Here is a 27,599-nt window from a genome sequence, read left to right on the forward strand (position 1 = left end):
CGTAGAAGAGTCACTTACTTGTATGGGATGTGCTTGCTGCCATTGACGAGAGCCAGGATGACATTGCCCAGGGCAGACAGTGAGAGGCACAGCCCTGAGCCTCCTTCCCGATTCTTGCTAAGAGCTTTCACACAGCTGCCAAGATCGATGAGGTGCAGGCGGCTACGGCCTCCAGACACTGCCGCAGGAGAGAAGACAAGAGAAGAAAGGACTGGTTAAGTCTGGCAAACCCTCATGTGTCCTTCATGTGGCTCTGTGGGAAATCTGAGGGGGAGAAAGAGGAAGTAAAAGGTTGAAGCTCATGATCTAGCACAAGACCCCAGCCAAATCATGCAGTGGTAACAGATAGCACAGTCCTCTTAGATTCCATCCATCACACACCACTGGCCTTCTGAAACCTACAGACATTCCTACTATAAATAAGGGAACAATTCCTTTTGGTTGAATTAGATGAGATTTAACAGAGAAGGTAAATTTCTATTAAAAGAGAATAAGATTTGTGCCTACAGAAATTTCTGCCTTTGTGTAACAGAATACTGAAATTGATCATATTAAAACATGAATAGCCCATAAGTGATTATCTGCTTTGGTTGAGTGTTATAGAGACCAGTGACCTAAAGCTTAGCCAGGAATCAGGTTAATAACTCAAATAATAATCAAATGGGTTAAAACCAGTAATGATGAGAAAAATCTTGAAAATAGCCAGAAGGGGAAAATTATGTTACAAATAAAGGAACAATGATAAAATGATGTTTCTCAGAAATAATACTCCATTGTGTAATGGAGTAACATTCTTAAAGTACTGAAAACTTCCAACCTACAGTTATACACCCAACCAGAGTATCATTCTCAGATAAAAGGAAAATAAAGACTTTTTCAGACTTAAAAAAGCTTTAAGAATGCATCACAAAGGATATACACAAAAGAATGAAGAGTTTTGGAAATGACAACCATGTGAATAAATTTATGTTTTTCTCTTATTTAAACCTCCTTTAAAGTTAATTGACTGCTAAAGCAAAAATAACAACAATGTAATATGTGGGTATAGCACACACAAACTTAAAATGTTTGACAACAATAGCACAAAGTTTAGGAGTGGAGAAATGAAAATACTGTAAGGCTCTTATTCTAGACATGAAGTGGTATAATATCACTTAAAAGTAGACTGTGATAACTTAAAGATGTATACAATAAACCCTACAGCAATCAACTACATAACAGAGATTTAGAGCTAAAAAGCCAGCAAAGAATATTAAGTGGAGTCATATAAAATGCTCAGTAAGTTCAAAAGAAAGCCAATAAAATAAAAAGGAGAACAAAGAACACATGGGTTGAATAGAAACCATACAGAAAAATAATACTTTGGGCCACACCATATGAATTATCTCATTAAATGAAGTAGTCTGAATATCCTTATTAAAACTCGATATTGTTGGATTTGATAAAAAGCAAGACTCTTCTACATGCTGCTTATGGGCAGTGCACTTCAAATATAAAGAACCAATAGGTTGCAAATTTAAGTATGGAAAAGGATATACCATACAAATACAAATACAAATACAAATACAAATACAAATAGTTGCCATAAGAAAGCTGAGGTAGTTACAACAGTATCAAACAAAAGAGACTTAAGACAAAAATATTACTAGAGGGAAAGAGAGACATTTTATAATGATAAAGGATAAAATTCATCAGGAGGTCCGAACAATCAAAAATGTTTATGCTTTAATAATGGAAGTTGAAACATATGAGGTAAAATCTGATAGAACTGCAATAATGAACAGAAAACTCCAGACTTACAGTTGGAGATTTCAAATACCCCTTTCTCAATAACTGATATAACAGAAAAGTAGACAGAAAACCAGTAAGGATATAGAAGATTTGAACAACTATCAATTCATTCTACCTGACATGTATAGAACATTCAACCCAACAACAGCAGAATACACTTTCTTTTGAACTGCACACAAAATATTTACCAAGATAGACCATATTCTGGTACATGAAACAAGTCTAAGTAAATTTTAAAGGCTTCACATCATTCCAACTATGCTCTGACACACTAGAGTTTAAATTCGAAGTCAATCCAGAAAGATACCTGGAAAATCCCTAAATATTTTGAAGCTCAACAACACAGCTCCAAATAACTTAGGGTCAAAGAAGAAACCAAAATGGAAATTAGAAAGTGTTTTTAAGTGAATGAAAATGAAAAACAACATATCCAAATTAGTAAGACACTTCTATTGTTAGAAGGAATTTACCCCATTAAATGCCTATATCAGAAAACAGCAGAGGTCTCCAGTCAGTTACTTCAGCTTCCACTTTAATAAACTAGAAAAAGATGAGCAAATTAAAGACTAACTCACAGAAAGGAAATAATTAACACAAAATCAGAAATCAAGGAAATATAAAATTTAAAGAACAATAGAGAAAAATCAATACCGCCTAAAGTGGATTCTTTAAGATCAATAAAATTCATATTTCTCTAGCATGACTGATCAGCAAAGAGCGAAGACACAAATTTCCCATGTCAGGAACAAAAGAGGTAGCAGCCTCACTACAGTTTCTACAAATAAAAAAAGGATAATAAAGAAACGTGATGCTGGTAAGTTAGTGCAACTTGGAAGAATGAACACATTTCTTGATAGATACAAAGTACCAGAGCTCACTCAAGAAGTAATAGATAATGTGACTAACCTACATCCATTAAAGAAATAGAATCTGTAGTTAACAACCTTTCTACGGAGAAAGCAGTGTACTTAACCACACTGGTGAATTCTACCAAATTTTAAAGGAAGAAATAATATCAGTTTTCACAAATTCTTCCTGAAAATTAAATAGGAGAGTGTGTGCATGCTAAATCACTTCAGTTGTGTCCAATACTTTGCGATCTCATGGATTGTAGCCCGCCAAGATCCTCTGTCCTTGGTTTTCTCTAGGCAAGGATACTGGAGTAGGTTATCATTTCCTCCTCCAGGGGATCTGCCTGACCCAGGGATCGAACCCGTGTCTCTTACGTCTCCTGCATTGGCAGGAGCATTCTTTACCACTAGTGCCACCCGGGAAGCCCCAGATAGGAGAGACTACATCCCAATTAATTCTTTGAGACCAGGATTACCCTGATAGCAAAAACAAAGATATTCCAAGGGAAAAGATGAAGCCCAATTATCCCTCATGAACAAACAGGCAAAAGTTCTAAACAAAATACTAGTGAGTCATACTAGAAAATTATAGCTAGGAACATATTAAAAGGATTTTTATACCATGAATAAATTAATTAATGACTTAATAAATGAATCAATCCAAGGAATGCAGGGTTGGTTAACAAAAAATTCATCTATCATTATAATTCACCATATTAGCAGACTAAAAAGAAAGAGTCTCAATAGATGCAGACAAAGCATTTAAGAAACTCCAAAATCCATTACTGATAAAAATGGCTGGCAAAATATAAATTAAAGGTGATAATCTCAGTTTGATAAAAAGTGTCTAGGAAAAACCTGCAGATAATAGTATTCTTAATAGTAAAAGACTAAACTTTCCAAGATCAAAAACAAGACAAGGATGTTCACTCTTTGTATTCAACATTATATGGGAGGTTCTAGCCAGAGTAACCGGAGAAGGCAGTGGCACCCCACTCCAGTGCTCTTGCCTGGAAAATCCCATGGATGGAGGGAGCCTGGTAGGCTGCAGTCCATGGGGTCGCTAAGAGTTGGACACGACTGAGAGACTTCACTTTCACTTTTCACTTTCATGCATTGGAGAAGGAAATGGCAACCCACTCCAGTGTTCTTGCCTGGAGAATCCCAGGGATGGAGGAGCCTGGTGGGCTGCCATCTATGGGGTCGCACAGAGTCGGACACAACTGAAGTGACTTAGCAGCCGCAGTAGCAGCCAGAGTAACAGGCAAGAAAAAGAAAATGTATCCAGATTGGAAAGAAATAAGTTAAACTGTCTTTCTTGAAAGATTACATGATTATGTAGAAAACCTAACAGACGCCACAAAAAAAGCAACTAGAACTAATAATTGAGTTTAGTAAGTTATGGAATACTAGGTTCATGGATTGAGATAATTGTATTTTTAAACTGAAGTGCCAAACAACTGGAAATTGAAATTTAAAAATAACTTTTACAGTAACTGTAAAAATATTAAATACTTACAGATAAATCTGACAAAAGATACATGCACTGAAAATTACAAAACATACCTGAGAAAAATTAATAAAGACTTGAAAAAATGAGAGAAGTCTGATGCAGGAGAGCAAGGAAAACATCCAGGAACCACTGTCCTGACCCCAGCCTTGTCTCTGCTCATCCCATCTCAACTTTACATCTAGCACTAACAACAAAGGTGATGAAGGTTTACAGAAAACATAAAATTTCAATTCAGGTTCTCCAGTGGCAAAAAGCTTTCCACATTAAGGATGTTATATTTTGTTTATCTCTAACTATCTCCAGTAAAAATCCTTAATAGGACAGATATAATACATTACTTTTCTTTAATCCTATTTTGTATTATGCAGGATCAAGCCACTGGCAGCGTGCAAGGGAAACAGTTATTTTTGAAGCAAAATATCATCTGTTTTGCAATCTAATTATATAGACAGAAGAAGCTCAGATATTTCATGCGCTCTGCAGATTAAAGGGCAAAGACAGGGACCAATTTGGACTTTCAGACTCTAATAGTCCATTTGATGTAATGGAATAAAATTCGTAATGTACATGTAGTAAAATAGAACACAGAGAACAAAAGCATAGTTTAGACTGTGCTAAAGAATAATATTATAAAATACCTGTAATTATACCTGCATGACTCAAAATGAGAGTCATATTTTAAACAATGTAAAATCAACTTTGCTCTATAACCACCGGAGTTTCAGTAGTCACAGAATTCTGAACTTCACACACAGTACTGAATCCGGAATGGTACACGGTGAGTGAGCACAGGCCATCGGCTATTACCAAGAATTCCCATGGTTGGAGAGAAAGTAGTTCTAGAATCAATGAACAATAGGTGATAATTAATAGCAGGTAAGAAGCAGGTTCTTTGTGGACTTTTCAGATTTTTGAGGTCTGAGCTGCAAGATTTAGGAACATAACCCAGTCTGCTTTGAGACTGTTTATATTTGAATACGTATATTTCAAGTCTAGACTTTGACCATTGAAATTACCCACGTGCCTTATTCTCCCACAGGAAGCAATATACTAATTAACCCCACTCCCGAGTGATTCTTCCAACTCATGTTCATGGAGCCAGGATATGCTAAATTCTCCCCAAAATATTTAATGCCTACAATAATCCTGTAGGGCAAGAATTGGGAAACTGAGGTTCACAGATGTTAAACAAATCACTCAAGGTCTCATAGAAAATTAAAACTCAATCTAAGATGAAAATCCAGAGCTAACTTTTACAGTTATACTTTTTTAACTCACTTTCCCATAACTTAGTGGTTCCCAAACTTGGCTGCACATCAGAATCACCCTGGGGTATTTACAAAATATGGACGCCTGGCTCCTACTCCCAGGCTTTCTAATTTAACCAGTCTGGAGTATGGCATGGGCATCGGGATTCACTGGAAGGCTACACAGGTGAATCTCTTGTGCAGCACACTTTTGGAACAATGGCCTTGCCACCTGACCAGGTGAACCCAGGCCCTCCATCAGCTGTGTCAGGCACAATGTCTGATGCCCACAGCACACTGCAGGCTTGTGATGTGTGGTGACTGTTCCTTAGCTTGTCTTTGCACTTCTGCTCCAAAACCATGAACTGTACACTTATCAACAGGTCAGCTGGGTTTCCTCCTAAACCTAACTATGCCACTTGTACTTAATATTTTAAATAAAAATAAGAAAATATTATGTAAATCAATAAAATATGTTTATGTAAAGAGTTAATGTTTCTAAACCACTGAAATCAATGCTTTGGAAAGGTGTGATTAAAATGAGTTAGTTTTTGAAAAAAGATACTGACTTTGGTGTGAATGAGAAATTACAGTGTGGAAAAAATGTCAAGAATCTAGAAAAAGTCTATACCCAGTTAGCTGCACAAGTGTCTCTTAAGTCCTTGAATCATTCAGAAGAAACTGAAAGCAAAAGCCAGACTATTATTAATATTGAGTGTGGTTTATAAAAGTCAGAATCTAAAGTTGAAAACTCATCTCAAAGAGAAAACCATGGCCCTGTATCAGAAGACAAATGAATAAACACATAATTGTATGTTTTAAGTTGAAAATGTTTATGACATGAATGTATCCTTTAATATGATTTTCCTTTTTAACTTAACTTTCTCAGTTAACTGATCAATTCTGTCTGACTGTGTTGCATGAGATGGCTTCTCTGGACTCACATCACCTGCTTCCACAAAGGGTAAGAGGATGGTCTTTCTGAAAATTTCCCTGGTGGCTCAATGGGTAAAGAATCTGTCTGCAACGCAGGAGACTGCCTGCAATGCAGGAGACCAGAATTTGATCCCTGGGTTGGGAAGATTCCCTGAAGGAGGGCATGGCAACCCAATCCAATATTCTTGCCTGGAGAATCCCATGGATAGAGGAGTCTGGCGGGCTGCAGTCCAAGGGATCACAGTCAGACACAACTCAACAACTAAACCACCACTACCATCGCCTCTCTATGAATCAGCTAAATGAGGTAAGGAAGAAATTCACTCACTGTTTAATATACAGCACACATGCCATCTGGCGTGACACATAAGAATTAATGTGCAGGCACCTTACTGGGCTGCGGAGGACAATGTGCCAGGCGATAGGAGACTGTCCTCAGGGAGCTTGTAGTCTGTCTGAGGGGGCTGAGACAAGCCCAGAATGACTGAGATATAAGGCAGTGGCTTAACATCCCCCGAAACGCTATGGGACTTAAAGGAGAAAGATATTCCAGAGGGGAGAATCTGAAAGGCTTATGGAGAGGCAGCTCAAGGGAGAAGTGGGGTTCAGACAAGGCTTTTAAAAAATACTTATTTATTTATTTGGCTACACTGGGTCTTAGGTGAGGCACTTGGATCTTCACTGGGTCACGCGAGATCTTTTGTTGTAGTTTATGGACTCTCTAGGTGTGGCATACGGACTCAGCAGTTGAGGCTCATGGGCTTAGTTGCTGCTTTCTTAACCCTGGAATCTTAGTTCCCCAACCAGAGTTTGAACCCGAGTTCCCTGAATTACAAGGCAGATTGCCACTGGACCATGAGGGAAGTCCCCAGACAAGTTGTTTTTTTTTTTTTTAATCAATGTTATTGTTCCTTCCCTTCCTTTCCTTCCAAGAGGAGGCAGCCCTGACTCTAGTGGTAGAAGAGATTGAAAATAAAAGCACAAAAAGATGATTGATGGGGTTCCCAATTGGTGAGGTCACAGAAGAGGCAGAAGGGGACAGGATGAAGAACAAAGAGATGGGAAGGAGCAGGTCTATGGGAAAGGAGTGGGGGAAAGCGAGGTACATGGACAAGGAGGTTTGGATGCTAAAAGGAGAGAAGCTGAGGCCATAGCCAGACTGATTTGTTCTTCTCCTTAAACAGGAGGCTAGTTATCCACTGAAAGAGATAGAGCAGGGGCCTCAGGCTCCCAAAGAAGATTGGAAACAGCTGCCCTGGAGGAGGTGGTGGGGAGGCCAAGAGGCATCACTGTAGGAGTCCCAGACTGCAGAGTTTGGAAAATTGTCTCCTGGCCCAAGATTTTAAAAATCATATTATAAAAATCTCAAAACATGGAACTGTCATTTCACTGTTGACCAAGGAGAACGTGAGAGCCTGCAGTGGCCCTCATGTGTGGCCATCCTTGCTTCACAGGGCTTTGCAATGATGGACAGCAGAGGCCCAGGTCTGCCTCTCTTAAAAGCAACATTTCCCAGATCCCTTTTTCCCACACTCACCACCCAAATAACAGATCTCTAGAGTCCTATGGACCGCATAGCTCTGGATAGAACATCAGCTTATTCAAGCCATTCCAAGACATACAGGAAAGAGCGGCTGGTGGTCAAAAGGAAACCAAGATTAAGGGCATAGTCTGATGAGACTTGTAAGCAGATGAGTGCAGGCAGGGAGTGTCCGAGTCCTCGTCCACTGGTTCATGTGCACACACACAGATGGAGGCCTGTGTGCTGTACACAATTGCACACACAGCCAGTCCAGCCTCCACTCAGCCTCCACACTTCTTCCCCTGGAGGCATAAAGTGAATGAACAAATCAGAGACCTAGTGTCATTCTTAACCCTGGGTAGTAGTTGCTTGCAAACTGAGATTACTCATCAAAATAATGCTTTTAAAGACCATCTTAATCAATAGGACTTGTAAAAATCTATACGGTGAACTTATTCCACTGAAGGATCACTAGTACCATCTGGCTTTGAACTCATAATTCACTCATCTTTATGGGGAGCAACTCCTGACTGTTATGGTTTTAGGGTCTCTTCCTCAATAGTGCAGTTTCCAAGGGGAATCTCAAGCCTTTACAGAGGTAGCTTAGCAAAGCGGGGGAAGGCTCTGTGCTGGGTGAAGAATCAGCCTCACTAATTTTCCAACAACGTTTAAACCAGGAAATATTTTAAGCTTAACCTAGTGCTGTCTGCAAAGCAGTGATATATCAACACAGAATTTTCTTTTCTATCTTGATTGGACATGTTGAAAACATTTTCGTTGGTCCACTCATGTGCATATGTGTATGTATGTGTGTGTTTATAAAATGCATATATGTGTATAAGATCCAGGTGCCTATGCACACATAGTGTGTTTAGTTCTTTCAGCAGACAACTAATTTGAACTCTTTGGATCCGTCAGCTTCACGTCTAATGGCCAGTTACTAGCAGTTTGCTATGCTCTGCTTCCCTGCAGGGTGACTAATTAATAAACTTTTCCTTAATTGAGTTCTGGATCCCAGGTCCAAGGGGATTATTACTTATATATAAGTAAACAAAATTTCCATTTTAAACAACGCTCCAAATCTCCTCATTATACTTTAAACAGATATAAATTCACTGAGGTCAAGCAAGCCGAAGGCTAGGAGGCTGTGTGCCTTCTGGCCTAAATTCTCTTCCTCACAGGAAGCCAGGTGCTGTGGCAGGCAGGTGACGCCCCAGATCCTTCAGGGCTCACCCCATCATCAGCCTCGAGGCCTGCACTGTCTTTGTTCTCATCCACAGCCATGTTAGAAAGTAACTATCGAGGTTCTGGACGCCATTAATGGTATCTGCCTTTTCTTTAAACCTGAATTTATTATTTAAAAGCCATTCACTTCCACACTTAACAAATAGGAAGAAAATGAATTTGATGTTAAATATTTAATAAGTGCCCAGGACTCGTGAAGGGCTGACTTGGGTGGATGGTGGGGTTTAAGGAGTGGCCTGCTGTTGCTGCTGCTAAGTCGCTTCAGTCATGTCCGACTGTGTGTGACCCCATAGACGGCAGCCCACCAGGCTCCTCCATCCATGGGATTTTCCAGGCAAGAGTACTGGAGTGGGTTGCCATTGCCTTCTCTGTTCCTCCTCCTAGCCTACATTTTTTGGAAGTTGAACGCTAAGTTCTTAGAGTTGAAATAATTTAATCAACCATTTCTTTGTTTTCAAGATTCCTCCCTACTTTCAGATTCCAGATTGAGAGCAGACCCATGAAAGGAAGTGAAAAACTGACAACAAAGTTGCTTTAACTCGGTTTGAAACCTAGAAGGAGGAGATTATCCTTCCTCCAGAGCTTTTTGGCTCAGAAACATGTGGAAGCTATTTGGCTCCAGATTCAGATCTTCAGTAAGTCACCCTTTGCTGACAGTACAAGAATCCACTGTAAGCTTTGATTACAATGATTACCGGCTGCTTAAAAGAATAAAATAAATATTATTTTCAGACTCCCCACATTCATGCTGCTAAGATAGAACCCAGAAAAATCAGTGAGGGCAGGATCTAAAGCCAGCTCTCAGATTGTTAGGAGAACTGTGGATAAAGCTCTGTTAGAGAATTTAAAGGTCTGGATCATTTCATCCCTATCCTAATTCCTTGTCTCCTTCTCTTCTAGCAAGTTATTCTAAATGGAAATGCTACACATAATGTGAGCCCTCCACTGAAAATCAATCTCCCCTGAAAGACTCGCATTCAAAAGGTTTTGCTCATCCCCAGCCAGACCTGTATCACCATCACTGGTTGTCAAGAGTGATCTGATCAGCTGATGGACGACATATCTCCTCGGGTGCAAGTGAGGGCCAGTACTGGATTCCTGGGCAGCAGCCACTGTAAGTAGCCAAGGCTGTGGGTCCAAGCCTGGATTAGTGGAATTCTGGCCCCAGCAACGATATCTAGCAAGATTTTAGTCCCGGGACTACACAATCCCATAATAGGGGAGACGGGCGGGGCACATCTGTGGGCCCAGTTAAAACTAAAGGAGCAGGCAGCAAGAAAAGTGAATGACTGATCCATGCGGCTACAAGGATGCATCTCAAATACACTACAGCATGCTCAGTCACTCAGTCTTTTCCGACTCCTTTGCAGCCCCATGGGCTGTAGCCTGCCAGGCTCCTCTGTCCATGAAATTCTCCAGGCACGAATACTGGAGTGGGTTGCCATTTCCTTCTCCGGGGGATCTTCCAAACCCAGGGATCGACCCCCATCTCTTGCGTCTCCTGCATTGGCAGGCGGATTCCTTACTGCTGAGCTACCTGGTGAGCCCCTCCAATGCATTATATTAAATGAAAGAAGCCAGACACAAAAGGGCCACACATGGACCACATGATTCCATTTAGGAGATATTCCGGAGGAAGGCAAGACTATAAGGACAAGAATCTGATCAGTGGTTGTTATGGGCTGGAGAGGGGCCTGAGGGCTAGGGCTACAGGGACTTTTCTGTACCCATGGCTTTGTTCTCTATCTTGATAGTGGTGATGGTGGTTACATGACTGAACAGATTTGCCAACGTTTGTTTAACAATATAGAAAGAGGGTAATTTTTACTGAATTTAAATTATACCTCATAAACCTGAACTAAACAACAACAATTAAGGAATAGGAACCATAACAGAATACTGGACCAACAAAGGCACTGAGATGGGGGGAGGAGGGAGCTTCCACTTCCCTTAAGCGGAAAGGGGGAATGGAAGCCCCCCACAGCTGCCTCCAGGAGAACCAGTTTCCAACTCTTTGGGCAACAAGGAGCCCAAACTGGGGGGCCCACCCACAGGCTGAGGCTGCATGTCTTAATTCCAGGTTCTATGGAATTTGGTTAGTTAGTTGCCTCCCATTATAGTCAATTAGCTCCACAACTTCAGACACCAGGGTTAGGCTCCTAACTCAGGGCTTTTGTTTGTCTTTCTGGCATCCAGTGCCTTGAGGCAATCATTCAGAGAGTGCTGGGGGCCAACTACCTGGGTTTTGAAAACCCCTGTAGAAGGGGACAGAGAGCTGCTGCTACTTGGCCAGCCAAGTGCTGGGGGCCACACTTGCCTTAGAAAAGCCCACTGAGGACAATGGACGACTTTGCCCACAGCCCAGGGTCCCACCTGAGATACTCAGCTGAGTGCTGGCACTCAACTTCTGAGCATGGAGTATATACTACTTGGCAGACAAAGATTGGAGTGATGCAGTGCTGGCTTTGAAAACAGCCAAGAGGGGACCCTAAAGTACTAAGTTGGCTTCCTGGCACGGCAGCTTGCTCACAGAGCACATCCTGGGCAAGCGGGTTTACAGAGAAATGTCACTGCTGGGCATTACCTGAGGGAGGGAGGCAGCCAGGATCTGGTTAGCTATTCAAAAGTCTGATTCACAGTCTATTTTAAAAACATGATTTTGTTTCTTCTGGGTTCATAGAGTGGATTCAAGCTAATGATTAGTAACATGGCCAGGGTGCTTTGATAAGACACATTGGTCTTTCATGATGAGCACTTTTATGGTTTATGAACAAAAATATACTATGAAGCGGTTGTTTTTCTTTGCTAAAGTTTGTTCTGTTACGTTCCCATGACAATTACATGTGTAAATTATCTTTATAAAGTGAGCCCTTTTCTCTTGGATGTTCAAAAGCAAAGGTCAGCCCAGACTGGTGAGATTGTACTACATTTCTTTAAAAAAAATTCATTTACTTGATATCTTCTTTTTGGCCGAGCCCCAAGGCATGTGAAATCTTGATTCTCCCACCAGGGATCAAATCCCATGCTCCCTGCACTGGAAGTGCAGAGTCTTAACCACTGGACCACCAGGGAAGGGCTTAGATTGTGTTATGTTTTAAAGGGTCCCAGGCTGCCCTGGAGGACAGCCTTCTTCCCAGGGAGGGCAAGGAGGAGTGGGGGTCGAGGCGGACTTACTTCCCCCCTTGCCGCTCTTCTCCATGCGGTACTGGTAGATGTGCAGCGTGAAGAGCATGTGTGAGTTGCGAAGGTCATCCTCGTCGCAGTCTTGCTGATTGCCCCGCCGGGAGGCGATGGCCGCATCCAGGAAGAAGGCAGCCTTCTCCGCGGTGGGTGCCCGCAGCTCGCTCTGGTTCTGCAGCTGCAAGACATAAGAGAGGGGCTGATGCTGCAGGCAAGAGGGCTCGCCTGCCACTCAGGCTGGCTGTCCTTTCCCCACTCTCCAAGGCTGATGTCCTTCTGGAACCAGGGCCCATGCCCATGTGCAAATTCTCAGCTTAATTTATTCATATCTGAAAATTAACCCTAAGCATGCTTATTGGAAAAGAATACTTTTACCCATTTTACAATGGAAGTAGAATCTGTAAGTTGTTCTTGTTGTTTGGTTGCTAAGTCATGTCTGCCCTTCTGTGACCCCATGGACTGTAGCCCACCAGGCTCCTCTGTCCTTGGGATTTTCCAGGCAAGAATATTGGAGTGGGTTGCCATTTCCTCCTCCAGGGGATCTTCCTGACCCAAGGATTGAACCTGAATCTCCTGTATTGGCAGTGGATTCTTTACTGCTGAGCCACCAGGGAAGCCCAGAATCTATAAGTGGCAGATGTGAAAAGCAAATGGTTTTATCTCAGTGTTCAGTGGGAGCAGGTGTCCCACCCTGACCTCTGCAGAGCTCAGAAAACCCAACATCCTGGGCAATCCATGTACCTAAGGGACTATGTGGGATGTGACTGCATCTTGAGTTCAAAGATTAGACTGTATAGAAGCAGGTAATCCAGGGTACTGTATCTCAAAGAAGTGAAAAAACTTACTTGGCTTTAACTCAACTCTCAATTTTTCCAGCTATTTAATTAAAGTCAATTTTAGGCCACATTTACTATAATAGTTCTAAACAAGTAAATGTAAAAGACATGAAAAAAAAAAAAAAAAAAACCCCAAGATACTTGAATGTCTCATCTATATCATTTGTCTCATCTAAAGGGATATCTACTTTATCTTTAGTTTCTAAATTATGTTCAAGGCATACTCATTAATTGATTAAAGAAGCATCAGGGGGAATGTATCTAAATCCTATGAGATGCCTTGGCAATTATATTGACAGTAAACCTGACTCAGAGCAATATTATCAGCATTTGACCTGCATTTCTTTATCAGGGGAGGGGAAGAAAAGGAAACTAATAATTCTGATTTGTTCAAAGAAATGATTTGCAGTACGAGCCTTAGGGTCAGTAGAAACTTTGACAGTTTTGCTGACAAAGGTCCATTGAGTCAAAGCTATGTTTTTTCTAGTAGTCATGTATGCTTGTGAGAGTTGGACCATAAAGAAAGCTGAGTGTTGAAGAATTGATGCTTTTGAACTGTGGTGTTGGAGAAGACTCTTGAGAGTCCCCTGGACTGCAAGGAGATCAAATCAGTCAATCCTAAAGAAATCAGTCCTGAATATTCATTGGAAGGACTGATGCTGAAGCTGAAGCCCAACAATACCTTGGCCACCTGATGTGAAGAACTGACTCATTAGAAAAGTCCCTGATGCTGGGAAAGATTGAAGGCATGAGGAGGAGGGGACAACAGAGGATGAGATGGTTGGATGGCATCACTGACTCAATGAACATGAGTTTGAGCAAGCTCCAGGAGATAGTGAAGAACAGGGAAGCCTGGTGTGATATAGTCCACGGGGTCAAAAAGAGTCAGACACGACTGAGCGACTGAACTGAATTGAACTGATTCTGACTCTAACTGCACCCATAATTCTGAACTGGGAGAGTTGATATTTAGAACTTAAGGCCACCAAAATCCTCAAACTTCAAAGACAGATTTTCTTGTGCTCATTGTTTTATATTTATTATGGCAGAAAAATAACCCAAAGAATGTTTAATATTCTTCAGCAAGAAGGTAAAGAGGACATGGGTTTTGTCCTCTTCTTTGGTTTCAGTTAATCAGAGCTTTCACCTCTGGGGAACTCCATTATTGATGTTATAAAAGTGAATGGAGGTTATGGCATAGTTGAATGTCTAGGTGGTGCTTAGAGTGGGAACAGTGGGTAGGGTCACACCAATTCCATCACAGGTGCTGTGTAGATGAGGTCTGAGCATGTCTTATGCTTCCAACTGGTGGTTCTCAAAGTGTATTCCCCAGACCAGCAACATCAGTATGATATAGAAACGTGTTACAAATGAGTATTTCAGGGCTCTATCCCAGGCCTACTGAATCAGAAATTCTAGAGGTGGAGCCCAGCAGTCTGTGTTTTAACAAATCTTCCAGACAACTCTGATGAAGACTGAAGTTTGAGAACCACTGCATTAAGGTTTGTATGACCACTTAGCTTGCATTCTATTTAGGTTTCATATCCAAATAATATCTGATGCATCATTAAAACTATGAAAAGCCAATTTTAGTCAGACATGGTACAGACCTTTGGGCATTGCTGAGAACTAACCAGGCTATCACAAGTGACAGTCGGCAGAAACATCCAAGAGGGCTTCCTGGAAGAAGTGACATCTAGCTAATACACCCAAATAAGGAGTTAGCCAGATGAAGAGCTAGAGGAAAGGAGCAGGCACTGTTCCATGCACAGGGAATAGAATTTGCAAAGGCCCAGGGTAAGAAGGAGGATGGTAGATGCTTAGAGTCTTGCTCCTGAGAGTGCGGTCAGTCACTGGGAAGCTTGTTAGAATTGCATGATCAGGGGCCCAATCCCAGGCCTTCGGAACCAGAATCTGCATTTTAACAAGATCCTCAGGGCTTCTTACACACATTAAAGTTTGAGAGTCACTGCTTTCTGAGGTGATCTAAATGTAATTTAAGAAGAGTGGCAAGGAGGGAAGTGGGAACAGGCGATCCTGGAAGGCCACGTAAGGCTGTGAATCATGAGGATGCACAATGGAAGGAGGAGGATCTGAGATGCTTTAAGCAGGGCAAGAACATGGACAGGTATGAGTAGATGGGGGTAATGGAGGGGGTACCTTCACCTGAGAAAATAATCCCACTTGATAAGACAGGTATTCTACGTATCAAAGTGAACACATCTAAAATGGAGGCATCTGAAAAAACTAGAAACTAAAGCCTACTGCTAGAGACTGAAAGAGGTGATTATTCTGGGTGTGAACCAGGGACCTCCCAGGTCATTCCTGCATCTACCATCAAACAGCGAGGTAGAAACACTTTCAACAGGCAAGACATCCTGAAGAGGCCAACTGGAACTTCTCTTGGCTTAGCAATTGTATCATGGTTCTAATTAGAAAGTGGTTATTAGTTTTTCCTACAGCACCACTAATCCGGCTGTAAACCAGTGCCAGAAACACCGTTTATAGAGCCATAAACAGGCCCAGTAATGGCTGGAGCTATTTGTGCAAAGCAGTAAATATTTCGGCTTGTTGTTAAACAAAAGAAAGATTGTACTTTTTTTTTTTGAAAGGGGCGTAAAGAAAAGTGAATTCAATTTCCCCCGATTGCGACCACAATTGTGGTTCCTGCTCATTGTCAATTAGATTCAAGGTACAAATATTTAGGTTGGGCGAGCAGCTGGCCCCGCAGCTGCAGGCCATAAAGTTCCAGTCCACTTTAAAGTAAACACTTGCAAGCCTTCCCAGTTGACATGTTGAGTGACTCACGAGGTGAAGTGCCCCAGCCGCTGAGGTAGGGATGAGCCACCCGGAGCCGACCAAGCCCCTGGAAGCAATCACCTGCGTGCCACAGATGGGGTCCTCGCACAGGTACACGCCTGGGGACTGGCCGTCCTGCAGGCTGCCCGTGGCCACCTCCGACAGCAGGTCCCGAAGGTTCTCTTCTTTACCCCACACCTCCACGGCTGAGATCCGCACCGAGAAACGTGCTCCAGTCTTTTCTTTCCGTTCGTTGATCAGCTTGAAGAGCCAAGAGATGGCACAGGGGATGATGCCCAGGTTTTGCATGGAGTCGTCTTTGCCAATCATGGTGTAGGACTTTCCTGGGAGGGCAAGGGAAGAAAGAATAGCAGCTTGAGTGTCTGGACATCATTCTGCAGTCTCAAGAATAGATGCCATGGATGCAGGAGAAGGGCCTGGGGAGTGGGGAATGGGAAGAAAGGAAACGAAAAGGTGAAAAATATTCAACAACAAAATTTGACAGCAACAACAAAGAAGACATTTCCAAGTACTGCTGATGGAAGGGCTATAATAAAGAATGTGAGAACCCAGACTGATGTCAAGGTTAAATCACAACTGAACTCGAGGAAGATCCCACAACATCACAAGCTGTCCAGTTTCCACACTGTTTTCCTCACGGTGCAAAGGCTAGAGGTGTTTCATCACTGTTATGGGTCTTTTTATCACACCCCACAGGTTCACTCCACATGCTTACACTTTGTATCCTTTCTCAAGTTAAATGCTGTGTATACTTTTATAGCATGAGAAAATTCCCTTTAAAATCTGGATTACTGCTTTGATCAGAGATCAAGAAGTGGTAGTGAGATGAAATGGGCTTTCTATCCTGGCCTAGAACTGGCTCCATCATAGCAAAGTTGCTGCTGCGAGCTCTGCCCAGGGCCATTTTTTGGAACGCCCCAAATTACTAACTTACCAAGCATTCCAGGTAAGACCTGGTGAGCAGATGGCCATAGGTCAGGATTAAGAAGGCACTTCAGGGGGATTCGGTCATCAGGCCCTCACAGAGCTGTGTGGAGGCCTCCTTTCCCAGGTGCTTCAGCACAGGTGGGTTCCCGACCACTGGGTGGTGGGAAGTAGGGGTGCTGCCAGACTGATCCCCCCAGACAGGGGCTAATGGAGTCTGGACTTGGCTTGGTGGCTGCTCCTCTGGCTTTATGTAGAATCCAAGAGGAAAGGGGGGCCCTCTCTGCTCCCCAACAACCCCTGCTCAGGAAATGTAATTTTCCTGCTGGCTTTCTGGGCATGACCCTGACCCAGACCAAGTGGGAACAACCCCATTACTCTTTGTTCATCTTCTGGGCTTTAAGGCTTTACTAGATGACTGCGAATCCACTTAGGGTAAACATCTACATTTCAGAAGCAGAAACGGTTATTCATGATTATTCAGTTCAGTACTGCAGGAAAACACCTTCCACTTCATCTGAGGACAATACAGAAGAAAGGATGAAGTAATGGGGAATCCAGCAAGCAGCATGAAGAAGCGAAGTTCTCACTGACCCAGCTTGGCGTGGCCGAAACAGAACACACAGCCATCTGCCCCGTTGACCACAGACTGGATCACTTCTGCCACGGTTCCAGCACACACTTCAGCCTGGCAGACACAAGAGGAGACACAAGCTGTGAGTGGACCATTAACAATGGAAACTCGTGCCTGCTTTCCTGGGGCTCAGGGTCACAAAGCCTTAGCATTTTCAGATGGCTCGGCTCTAATGGAGCCCTGGAGGTCCTCAGAACCCTTAATACTTCCCAGTCCCTTGCAAGCCTGAGCGTTACACTCATTACATGCAATCCACCCTTCTGCTAATCGTACATTTCAGTTGCTGTCTCTGCAGACGAGGCAGGAACAGGCTGGAATGGGAATCCAGGGTGCCTTCACAGACCTCACACCCTTCTCTGATTTGCCATTCTGGCCTCCTTGTACAAATATTTAAAATTTCCATTCACCATCTGCTAACTAGATCCTTTCACACACACACACGAGTTTATGAAATAGATTAGGCTTTATTAGAGAGTAAAAGGTGATGTGCCAATTCAGGAAAAAGTGACCTTGAGATACATTATAGTTCTAATATAAGCAGGAGGTTAATGATGGATGTCTGCTTTGTCTTCCTAACTCCCTCCCCTTTCTCCATCTCCATCCTTCCCTTTTCAAACCCAGCTTTTTCTTTCTTTCTCTATAGATACACTCAACATATACACTATTAATCACCATCGGTCAGTACATTACAATGGGTTTTCTTCAGCCTGTTATATGTCTCATCTCCAATGTGACTATTAAATCTTTAGACAGAGGGCCAGGCTCTTGGTGACTTTTGGTATTTCCCCATTAACACCCAATAATACAGCACTCTGCAAATGATAAGAAAGTACATTTTATGAATGGATTTGGGGATCTGGGAAATCCCTCTGGTTAGCATCCAAGGCTTTCACGGCAGCGAGAGGGCAAATCACTCGCCATGTGCTGCACCTTCTTTTCTGCTTCAGCATCGTGGCGGATCTGGAAGCAGTCGGAGGACGTGCAAACTGATAGCTCCATGGGCATCGGAGCAATGTGCCTCCTAGTGGGAATCTGAGAACTGCAGCCTCGGCAATGAATGCAGTTATTCAACTCCAGGCTGCAGCAACACAATGAACCTAAGTGTTCAAAAATCAATTTTCTCCCCTGAACTGAAACGGAAAAACCACACTCCCAACAATTGTCAGCTGTTCTGGTGGTCAGCTCGGCAGCTCTGCTGGGGGCTCCCACTCAACGAAGGCGGTAGCTGGACAAGGCTGCGGTGGGGACCACAGGCTCTGTCTCACCCCCAGAGCCTAAGCAACGAGAGCCCAGTGCCAAACCCTGAGATGGAGGCAGTGGAAACTTGATGGAATTTGCTAACGTGCCTCTGCAGGACAGGGAGAAGTTATCAACAAATGAATCCCGCCTTCCTTGGATATGAAGTGAGATGGGATCTAGGAGGTTGAGAGCCCATCTAGAGCCGTACATAAAAAAACCATATTAGGTTCAAGGTCAGCAAAGAGAAAGATGCTTGAATGTGCGCCAAATCCACACACATGCCTGACTCCCCTGTCCGAAGGCCTGAGGTCAGAGAGACACAGGAGCGGCCTCACAGGGCACAGGGTGGGCGGGCAGGTGTCCCCATGTGGAATTCCTGCCCGGTGTTCACTGAGGAGAGAACGCTCAGCAACAAGTCCATCTGGTGTTTGTTAGGAGCTGACTGTGGTCCCTGGAGGCCCTTTGCTGTCTTTCCCCTTGAACCGAGAGAGGCAGGAGCCTTCCCAAGCAGACTCCGTGGGCAGGGCTGGGCTCCCCACAGGCAGGCCTCAGTTCTCCCACCCACCCTTCCTGGTGATGACAGAATGTTTGTGTTCCCCTTCCTCCACCCAGGTTCATATGTTGAATGTTCAATGTGATGGTATTTGGAGGTGGAGCCTTTGGGAGGTGATAAGTCACGAGGGAGGAGCCCTCATGGATGGGATTAGCGCCCTTACAAAAGAGGCCCCAGAGAACTCTCCTGCTCATCCCACAATGTAAGGATGTATGGAGAAGACAGCTGTCTATGAATCAAGAAGCACCCCTCACCACACACTGAAACTGCCAGCTCCTTGATCTTGGACTTCCAACCTTCAGAACTGTAAGAAATAAATTTCTCTTGCCTATAAGACACCCAGTTTGTGCTGTTTCATTAAGAGGGTGCAAATGGACTAAGACACCTCCCAAAAGCTGGACCCAGCAGAGGTCTGCCCCAGCAATGGGCAGCTGATGACTGCCAAGCCCACTTGAGGGTACTGAGGGTAGCTTATAAGGAGGAGCAAGGGCTGTTCTAATCACTGCTTAGCTTCAGGAATCTGATGTCCTTAGAGACCCAGTGAAAGCGAAGCTCGTGACTGCTTCGGGCCACTGTGGTGGCTGCTGCTTCACAGGACAACCACAGGGCCTGAGAGCAGAGGCCCCTTTGGCACACGTCCCTACTTTCTTGTTTGAGAGGCTCAAAGCGTGTTCCCTCAAAGGGGCTGAGGCTGGCCATGCCAGCAGCCTGATATCACTATTAACAATGACAACAGAATAGTAAAAATAGCATTTATCGGACACTCACTACCTCCAGGCTCTGCTCTAAGCACCTCATGTGTATCCACGCAGCGAATCACAGCAACCGCATGAGGCATATTTTGATCTTGTTTTCATTTTATGGTTGAGCACGCTGAGGCCCAGAGAGGTGAAGTGACTTGCCCAAGGACACATTGCTAGTAAATAGTGGATAAAATGGCGGGAGGACAAAGATACAACACCATACTGAGCAGGACACAAATTGTTTCCTAGGAAGAATCCAGGACAGATGTCCACCCAGGAAAGGGTCTATGAATGAGAGACTGAATTTTTGAGTCTCAGTTTCCTTGTCTGTAATGTGAATATAGCAATAACTCCCTTTCCAATACCACTGGATTCCAAGAAGAGTCCAAGTGGGTTAATGTACATGAAACTTCTTGAAGACTTCAAATTTATTAATTTATAGAACTGTCATTTACTATATTGGAATTGTAGCAAAATCAAAGCATTCTGAAGTGAGTGCAACTGTCAGAGTGAGCACATGAGCCCTGGAACCAAGTGCGAAATGTAAGCAAAGACTAATAATAAAGATGGCTCCCTTTTCCAGAATAAATCTAAAACTCATTAATAGGCCACACTTAATTTAGGGTTTGCTTTGGAATTCTTATGACTTAGGGAGATTTGCTTTTGAAAAGTTTTAGCTTAATTAAATTATTTGTAGGTCATTTATTAGACCCAATATCAGGTTTAGATTAGTGAGCCCATTGGGTGGTAGAACACACAAAAAATGTAATGAAGAGAGAAACTATAGAACTTATTCATAAAGTACTTCATCTTTTCATGGTAAAACTCTTTGGGGAAACCACATGCTCGGCTTGTTAACGAATGGAGCCTATAATATGTGCTAAGTGCCTATGGTGTAATATAGGCGCCCATGTGAATATCACTACTTCCTACACTCAGATGCCACATGGAGGAAATTAACAGGAGCTGCAAATGGCAGCCATCAGCACCCTGTCTGCAGGTTCTGCTCTAGGCTATTAGTTACCTGATTGTACATTGTTTTGTATAAATCTTGGGAAGTACTGGAAATTTATCAGGAAGATGCAGGTGTCTGATGCCAAAATGCAGGCAAAGTAGGCCACTGTACACCTATAACCTGGGCTACAGATGTCTGCTACAGGATCCAGTGCACCAATTCATGGCAGATGAATTGCACCAGATGGTGTAAGTGGATCTTCTAGTAGACATCTGTTCCTACTGGGATGGGTTCCAGGAGCTTTGGTTAAGGAATCTTGGCATCCTGGGCCCCCAAGAAGCCTCCAAATTACACTCATAACAGAACAACAAAAATGGCCACAATTCCCCCCCCCCACCCCCGCTATGTGTTTTCCCCTTGCAATGTGACTCTGAAGCTCCTCCAATCAAGAGGCAGAGCCTCTTCCCACCCCTCAAATTTTGACCAATCAAATTCAGCAAAAGGGACGATGTGTCAGTTCTGAGCTTAAGACCACAAGAGGCCTGCAAGCTTGGATCCTGTCACTGCCATGACAGCAAGCCCAAGATAGCCTGCAGGTTGATAAGAGACAATGTGGAAGACAGACCAAGTGAGCTGGCCAATGCCACTCTGGGCCAGCCTACAGCTGGCCAACCCTCAAACATGTGATAGCATCCAGCTAAGATCAATGGAGGTCCTGACCCAAACCAGAACTGATCACTGATGCACAGGTGTGCCAAGCTGGGTGTAGAGGAATGCTCAGCTGACCCACAGACTCATGAGTGATAATAAATGATTCCTGTTTTAATCCACTAGGTTTAGAGCAGTTTGTAAGGCAGCAAGAGCTATCCCTAGCCTGACCCAGGCCACAGGACTGCATGACAGCCTCAATTTCTCTGCCTAACATTCCAGGTCCTCACTAGGACTACCCTCTATGAAGCTGGAGCTGCTACTGCTAAGTCGCTTCAGTCGTGTCCAACTCTGTGTGACCCCAGAGATGGCAGCCCACCAGGCTCCCCCATCCCTGGGATTCTCCAGGCAAGAACACTGGACTGGGTTGCCATTTCCTTCTCCAATGCATGAAAGTGAAAAGTGAAAGTGAAGTCATGCAGTCGTGTCCAACTCTCTGTGACCCCATGGACTGCAGCCTACCAGGCCCCTCCATCCATGGGATTTTCCAGGCAAGAGTACTGGAGTGGGGTGCCATTGCCTTCTCTGATGGAGCTGGAGAACCCTGCCTAATTCTAACCCAGCTCCTTGAAACACCTTTTCTCTTCTTATAGGTTTACACCCAGAAGCCCAGGAAGAGACACGTCCCTGATGGTCCACTGCAGATGTCCAGGCAGAAGTGGGGTCCCAGTGGACCAGTTGCCAGCACCTTGATGCAGCTATTCCTGAAGCTTCCAATTTGGCCTGCTCCCTTCCTGCTCCAGTTTGCCATCCACTGATTGGCTCACTCTTCCTTCTCTCCAAGAGTATGTTCTGCTGAAATCCTGGCACAGCCTGCCCAAGGTGTGACACCAACCATTCAAAAGGACTGAACTAGTCAATGGAACTCAAACTGCCTTGCAAACGTTGCTATGTGGACAGTGGAACTGACCCAACAGACTGTTCTGGAAGGGAGCTCTTGGGTCCTAGTGAATTACAGATTCTTGAAACTAATCAATATTGCCTGAACCTGAGGAGGCGTTATACCCACCTGAGAAGCATCCTGTGGAAAAACCGCATCGAAGGCAAACATCTTGGGAGGAACTTGGTTCCCTCTCTTTTGGAAGGCATTTAGACCTCCACATGCCAGGGGGTCATACAAGGTGATCTGCTTCTTCCGCGGGTCCACCTTTAAGAAAGAGCTGGATTCTGAGGTATCGCGAGCCAGCGTGGAACAGATGCGAAGCATGACTTTCACCTGTTAAGAAACAAAGGCAGGAAATGACAGGCATTAAGGTGGGCTGCCATCTATGGGGTCGCACAGAGTCGGACACGACTGAAGGGACTTAGCAGCAGCAGCAAGACACTTGGATACTTTATGATGGAGCACTTTTATGTCCTTTGGAGACACAAGTGTATATGGCAGTGTGGAATCATCTCATGACAAATTACGATAAAATGCACAATGAATTAGCAACATAATCCTCAGCAGGTCATGGGAAAACTGACTTATTTATAATTACCAGGTAGGATATTTTGATAGGTCCGTTACTTTATTACAGAACTGGCACATCACGCTCTTTGTCTTCCTATTAATATAAACAGAAAGTTAACTGTACCCAGGTGGCCCAATTACTTAGATGAAAAGGTAATCTGGACTGCCACGCTTTGGGGGCTAGCGTAGTTCCCTTGAAGCTCGCAGATCAATAAACCCTGGACATAAAAGTGAGCTCCGTAATTTAGTCCTTGCCTCTTGCACATCAGGACTCTTAGAGACAAAAACCCACAGTTATTAGTGTCATAATTAGAGGCCTGTGAAAATGGCTTGTTTTTAAATGACCAGCATTTGAAATGTGTTCCAAGGGGCAAAAGTGATACAAGATTTGTTTGAAACATGTTATTTGGGATCCTATTAAGTGAGTGCATAGAAATGGTCATTTCAGGGGATGAAAGCACATCTCTGCGGGAAGCAGGAGGCAGCACCCCTTTAACCTGCCTTTTAAGTCATCGAACGTGGACATTTCTAGTGCTCAATCCAGCCCAGCCCCATCCCAGGGCTGAGCAGGGCACTTGTGGGAATGGACTGCTTGCCCTGGACTCTGAGTTGAGTAGAAGTCGAGCTGAAGCCTCATGCACAGTTCTGGAGGCTCAAGTCCTGAGAAAATGGCAGCATTTGCTCCCTTACCAGCTCTTGTTATCGTGGAGCTAGTTCAGTCCAGACGTGTAAGCACCTAACCTAGGCGCCAGGCACTGGGGCTGCAAAGACCATAATGCGATCTTCTTTGCAAAGACCAGCAGGGCAGACAGACACAAAGGCAGGGGATTTTTTTAATACAAGGAGGCAAATTCTGATGTTATGAATAGGGTTACTTTTATTATTTAAATTTATATGTTTATTTAATTGGCCGTGCTGTGTGCATTGTGGGATCTTCATTCCCCGATTAGGGATCAAACCCACGCCTGCCCTCCAACATTGGCTTTGTTGCAATTGGAAGCTCAGAGTTTTAACCACTGGATCACCAGGGAAGCCCCACATAGGGTTATTTTTGAACTCATCTCTACATCATGCCCTTTTCATCTAATCAATGTTCAGGCCTGATGAAATCTCAATCATCAATTTTGGGGAAAAGGACTGTAAAATTTTATGTCAAAGATTTCAAGCACACAGAAATGCTCAGAGAATACTCTCCACCATGCCTAGCGAGTGAGGTCATCCTCCTGCTTATCTCAGCCTGTCTGCTGAGGCACAGGAACTCATCTGCAGAGGGCAAAGCTGAAACGTCAAGAACTCCTAGGGCACTGGACTCATCAGATGTCCTGCATCCTGTCCTGGCTGGCTTGTTCTTATCACTTAAGAACAGTACTCTAGTGCGGATCCAGAGGCTGGTCATAGTGGAAGAGGGCAAGGTTGGGATGAAGCTGACCTCTCACAGTAAAATCTCTGTTCTCCCACTGAGGTCATATTTTGCTGCTCTTGTTGTTCGGTCACTAAGCTGACTCTTTGCAACCCCATGGACTGCAGCAAGTCAGGCTCCTCTGTTCTCCACGATGTCCCAGAGTTTGCTCAGATTCATGTTCATTGGGTCGGTGATGCAACCTAACCCTCTCATCCTCTGCCACCCTCTTCTCCTTTTGCCTTCAGTCTTTCCCAGCATCGGGGTCTTTTCCAATGAGTCACCTGAGCACTGAAGATTGAGTGCTTTCAAACTGTAGTGCTGGAGAAGACTCTTGAGCATCCCTTGGACAGCAAGGAGATCAAACCAGTCAATCCTAAAGGTAATCAACCCTGAATATTCATTGGAAGGACTGATGCTGAAGCTCCAATGCTTTGCTATGTGATGGGAAGAACCAACTCACTTGGAGGTCAAGTAATGGTACCTGTCTTTTGCTGAGGGTCTATGGTATGCTAAGGCTGTGCTATTACCAATGGTATCTTACTTAACCCTCTCAATAAGCCTGTGCATAGGTGGACTTGTCCAGATTTTATAGATGAGAAAGCAGATGTTACAGAACTTGTGGGTGGTACAGCTGGGCTCTGATCCCACCTCTGTCTGACTCCAAAACCCTGAAAAGTATCCAACCCATACATTTTCCATTATGCCAACTACTGCCTCCCATACACAGTCAAACTTCTCAGAGCCTCAGTTTTCTCATCTGTATATTAGGAACAATACCTATCTCATGGGATCATTGTGAGAATGAATTGACTTGTGAAGCACTGAGCACAGAGTAGGGGCCTGATTCCTGTTTCTCCTCCTCCTTCCTCTTCTCCCCCTCCTCCTCCCCCATCTTCTGCCTCCCCTCCCCCCTCCTACCCAAACTTGCCTCTCTCTGAATCACGATATTCTAGCATTTTCCAATCACAGTGTGAATGATAAGGTTTTAGAACACTTTGCCCTGGACTCAAACAGGATGCCATGGGGGAATCACTGCAGATGGAGCTGGGTATGAAGTGCTGGGCCTTACAAGGCTCCCATCAGTAAAACACTGTCTAGTCTCATACACAGTCACTGCATATATGACAATAACCATCATGTCTGTCTACATTTCATTCTGGCAATTTTCTTGTTCACTGTGAATGTCTCCAATCTTCTTTCAGTTCCACTCATGTCTGTAGATTTGCCCCACTTACACAGCAGGTGTGCTAAGAGCATGTATTCAAATTGCAACTTTGGGTAGGCGCCTGGGGCCTCTGGGCTTTCTGTCAGACAACCTCCTAGCCCAGCCCCTGAGCGCTACAAGTCAGGGATGATGCAACCCCAGGCAGAACTGATGGAGTCACATGGCCGGCTGCTTTTCCATTTCACAATTTCACATGCAATTTCTGGGTAACTAGAGGTGCTGAATGTAAAATATGAGCTAAGCCAGGCAAGGGCCCACAAGGAGAAGCAGGAGAGAAAGGACTGGATTGGCAAGTCATTTGTTCAGGGGGAAGGCTTCTGAATCTTAATGAAGTTCCAGGCCTGCGGTTCAATTTTCCCAGACAAGCTGCAGATCTCAGCCGCTGGTCTGACCAAGGAGATCCACAGCTCTTTAAAAACCCACTGAATTCTGGGCTGAGGTAAATGCCACCCTCCATTCTCTTCTTTGCCATTCATTTAAATAAATGGATATATATTTTTCACCCTTAAAGGAAGGAAATTGGGTTTCTCTGCTTCATTTCTTTGTGTCATTATTCCTTGAGCCCAGCACTCCACTTCCTACTAATCCTCTGTAATTAAAGCGCTAAGGAGATACCACTTGTGATCAAGAAAGTCCCCCAACTTCTTGCCAGGAGTTTGTGCTTTTGTTGCAAACACTGGTAGGTTCTTGGCAACATCTCCTACAACCCTCCTTCTCACCACTGCCCTGGGAAGAGGGTCCCCACAGCTGTCGACATGCACAGCCTTCTCCCCAGCTCTCAGGGTCAAGGGGAGTATTTTAGGCCCAGCAACTGAGGATCTAGAAAGGCCCAGAGTGGGGGAATGCCAGCCAGTGCCCTGACTCCCTGAGAGGAGCTGAGCACCTCACCTACCAAAGTGCTCCCTGGCAGAGACTCCACTTTGTCTCATTCGTCGAAGTTTTCAGTGGCTGGTGCAAGACAGGTGTTGCTCCCAACAGCATGTATCTTGCTGTTCTGCTCATTAATCATTCCAGCGCCTCCTCCTGGATGGCCTGGCGGGACTAATGGAGAGGCGGGTTTGTGAGACTCTCAGAGCCTCGACCCTGAACTGGACAGACTCTCCATCAATGTGAAGCAGCGCCGACTGCCTCAGCCTTCCAGGGAGCCCACGACAGGCACGGTGCTCGCTGCTCCGCCCATGTGATCACCCAGACCCCCGCCTATACTGAGGCTGAGGACCGACCAGGAAGGTTCCTCACCGCCTGTGTCTCCACCCACAAGCTGTCTGGTCACAGGCTGTCCTCAGACTATAGGGCTCAGGAGGGCTGGGGACCAATTTGACCATTCAAAGGGTCCCTCATCGGTCAGAGAAAGACTACAGGCAATGGTGAGGTGGTGGGACATGGAGAGGGCACAGCAGTCCTTCACAGGTGTGACTTTGTTTCAGCTCCTTTATGGAGCCTCACAATGAAGGGTGTGGACCAACACACAGGTAACAGGGATCAGTCCCTGGCAGGTGTCTTGGCCTCCGTCAGTGCAATGAGAGTGTGCTGGCAAGGATAGTTTTCCCTACAAGGTTAGAAACGGCAGAGTAAATTAACCACCACCATCTTTCAGCTGTGTTCTGTTTCTATATTTTGGTTCTTTATCCTGGTGTCTAAGTTCACAGAGTTTTAAGAATCAGCTCAATAGAAGCTGGTCATGGTGATGTCAGATCAACCTAACCATGAACACCGGGTAGCATCATTTCTGTCTCAATTCCAGCAGTATTAGAATGATCTTCACCTTCCACATATATTCTTAAGTTCCTAAAATACGTCTGGAAGTGGTTCTTCGAGGCAT

General features: G+C 44.2%; 1 protein-coding gene and 1 long non-coding RNA gene across 2 annotated transcripts in view; one reads left to right on the forward strand and one right to left on the reverse strand.

The window, feature by feature from the left end:
• The window catches only part of KIF26B (kinesin family member 26B), a 510,788-nt gene that overhangs the window by 68,688 nt on the left and 414,501 nt on the right, over positions 1-27,599 (reverse strand). The window contains exons 6-10 of the mRNA XM_055582070.1: positions 22,707-22,913; positions 17,460-17,553; positions 16,002-16,264; positions 12,280-12,463; positions 19-178 (exon numbers count right to left, since the gene is read on the reverse strand). Coding sequence (XP_055438045.1) covers positions 19-178; positions 12,280-12,463; positions 16,002-16,264; positions 17,460-17,553; positions 22,707-22,913 — 908 coding nt within the window. The remainder of the gene's footprint in view (positions 1-18; positions 179-12,279; positions 12,464-16,001; positions 16,265-17,459; positions 17,554-22,706; positions 22,914-27,599) is intronic.
• LOC129652949 (uncharacterized) lies at positions 10,007-22,563 on the forward strand. The gene is made up of 3 exons (XR_008714864.1): positions 10,007-10,219; positions 19,351-19,597; positions 22,291-22,563. It is a non-coding gene; the product is annotated as an uncharacterized LOC129652949 (long non-coding RNA).

This window comes from Bubalus kerabau, chromosome 5 (assembly GCF_029407905.1).
Source record: "Bubalus kerabau isolate K-KA32 ecotype Philippines breed swamp buffalo chromosome 5, PCC_UOA_SB_1v2, whole genome shotgun sequence".
Taxonomy (NCBI): Eukaryota; Metazoa; Chordata; class Mammalia; order Artiodactyla; family Bovidae; genus Bubalus; species Bubalus kerabau.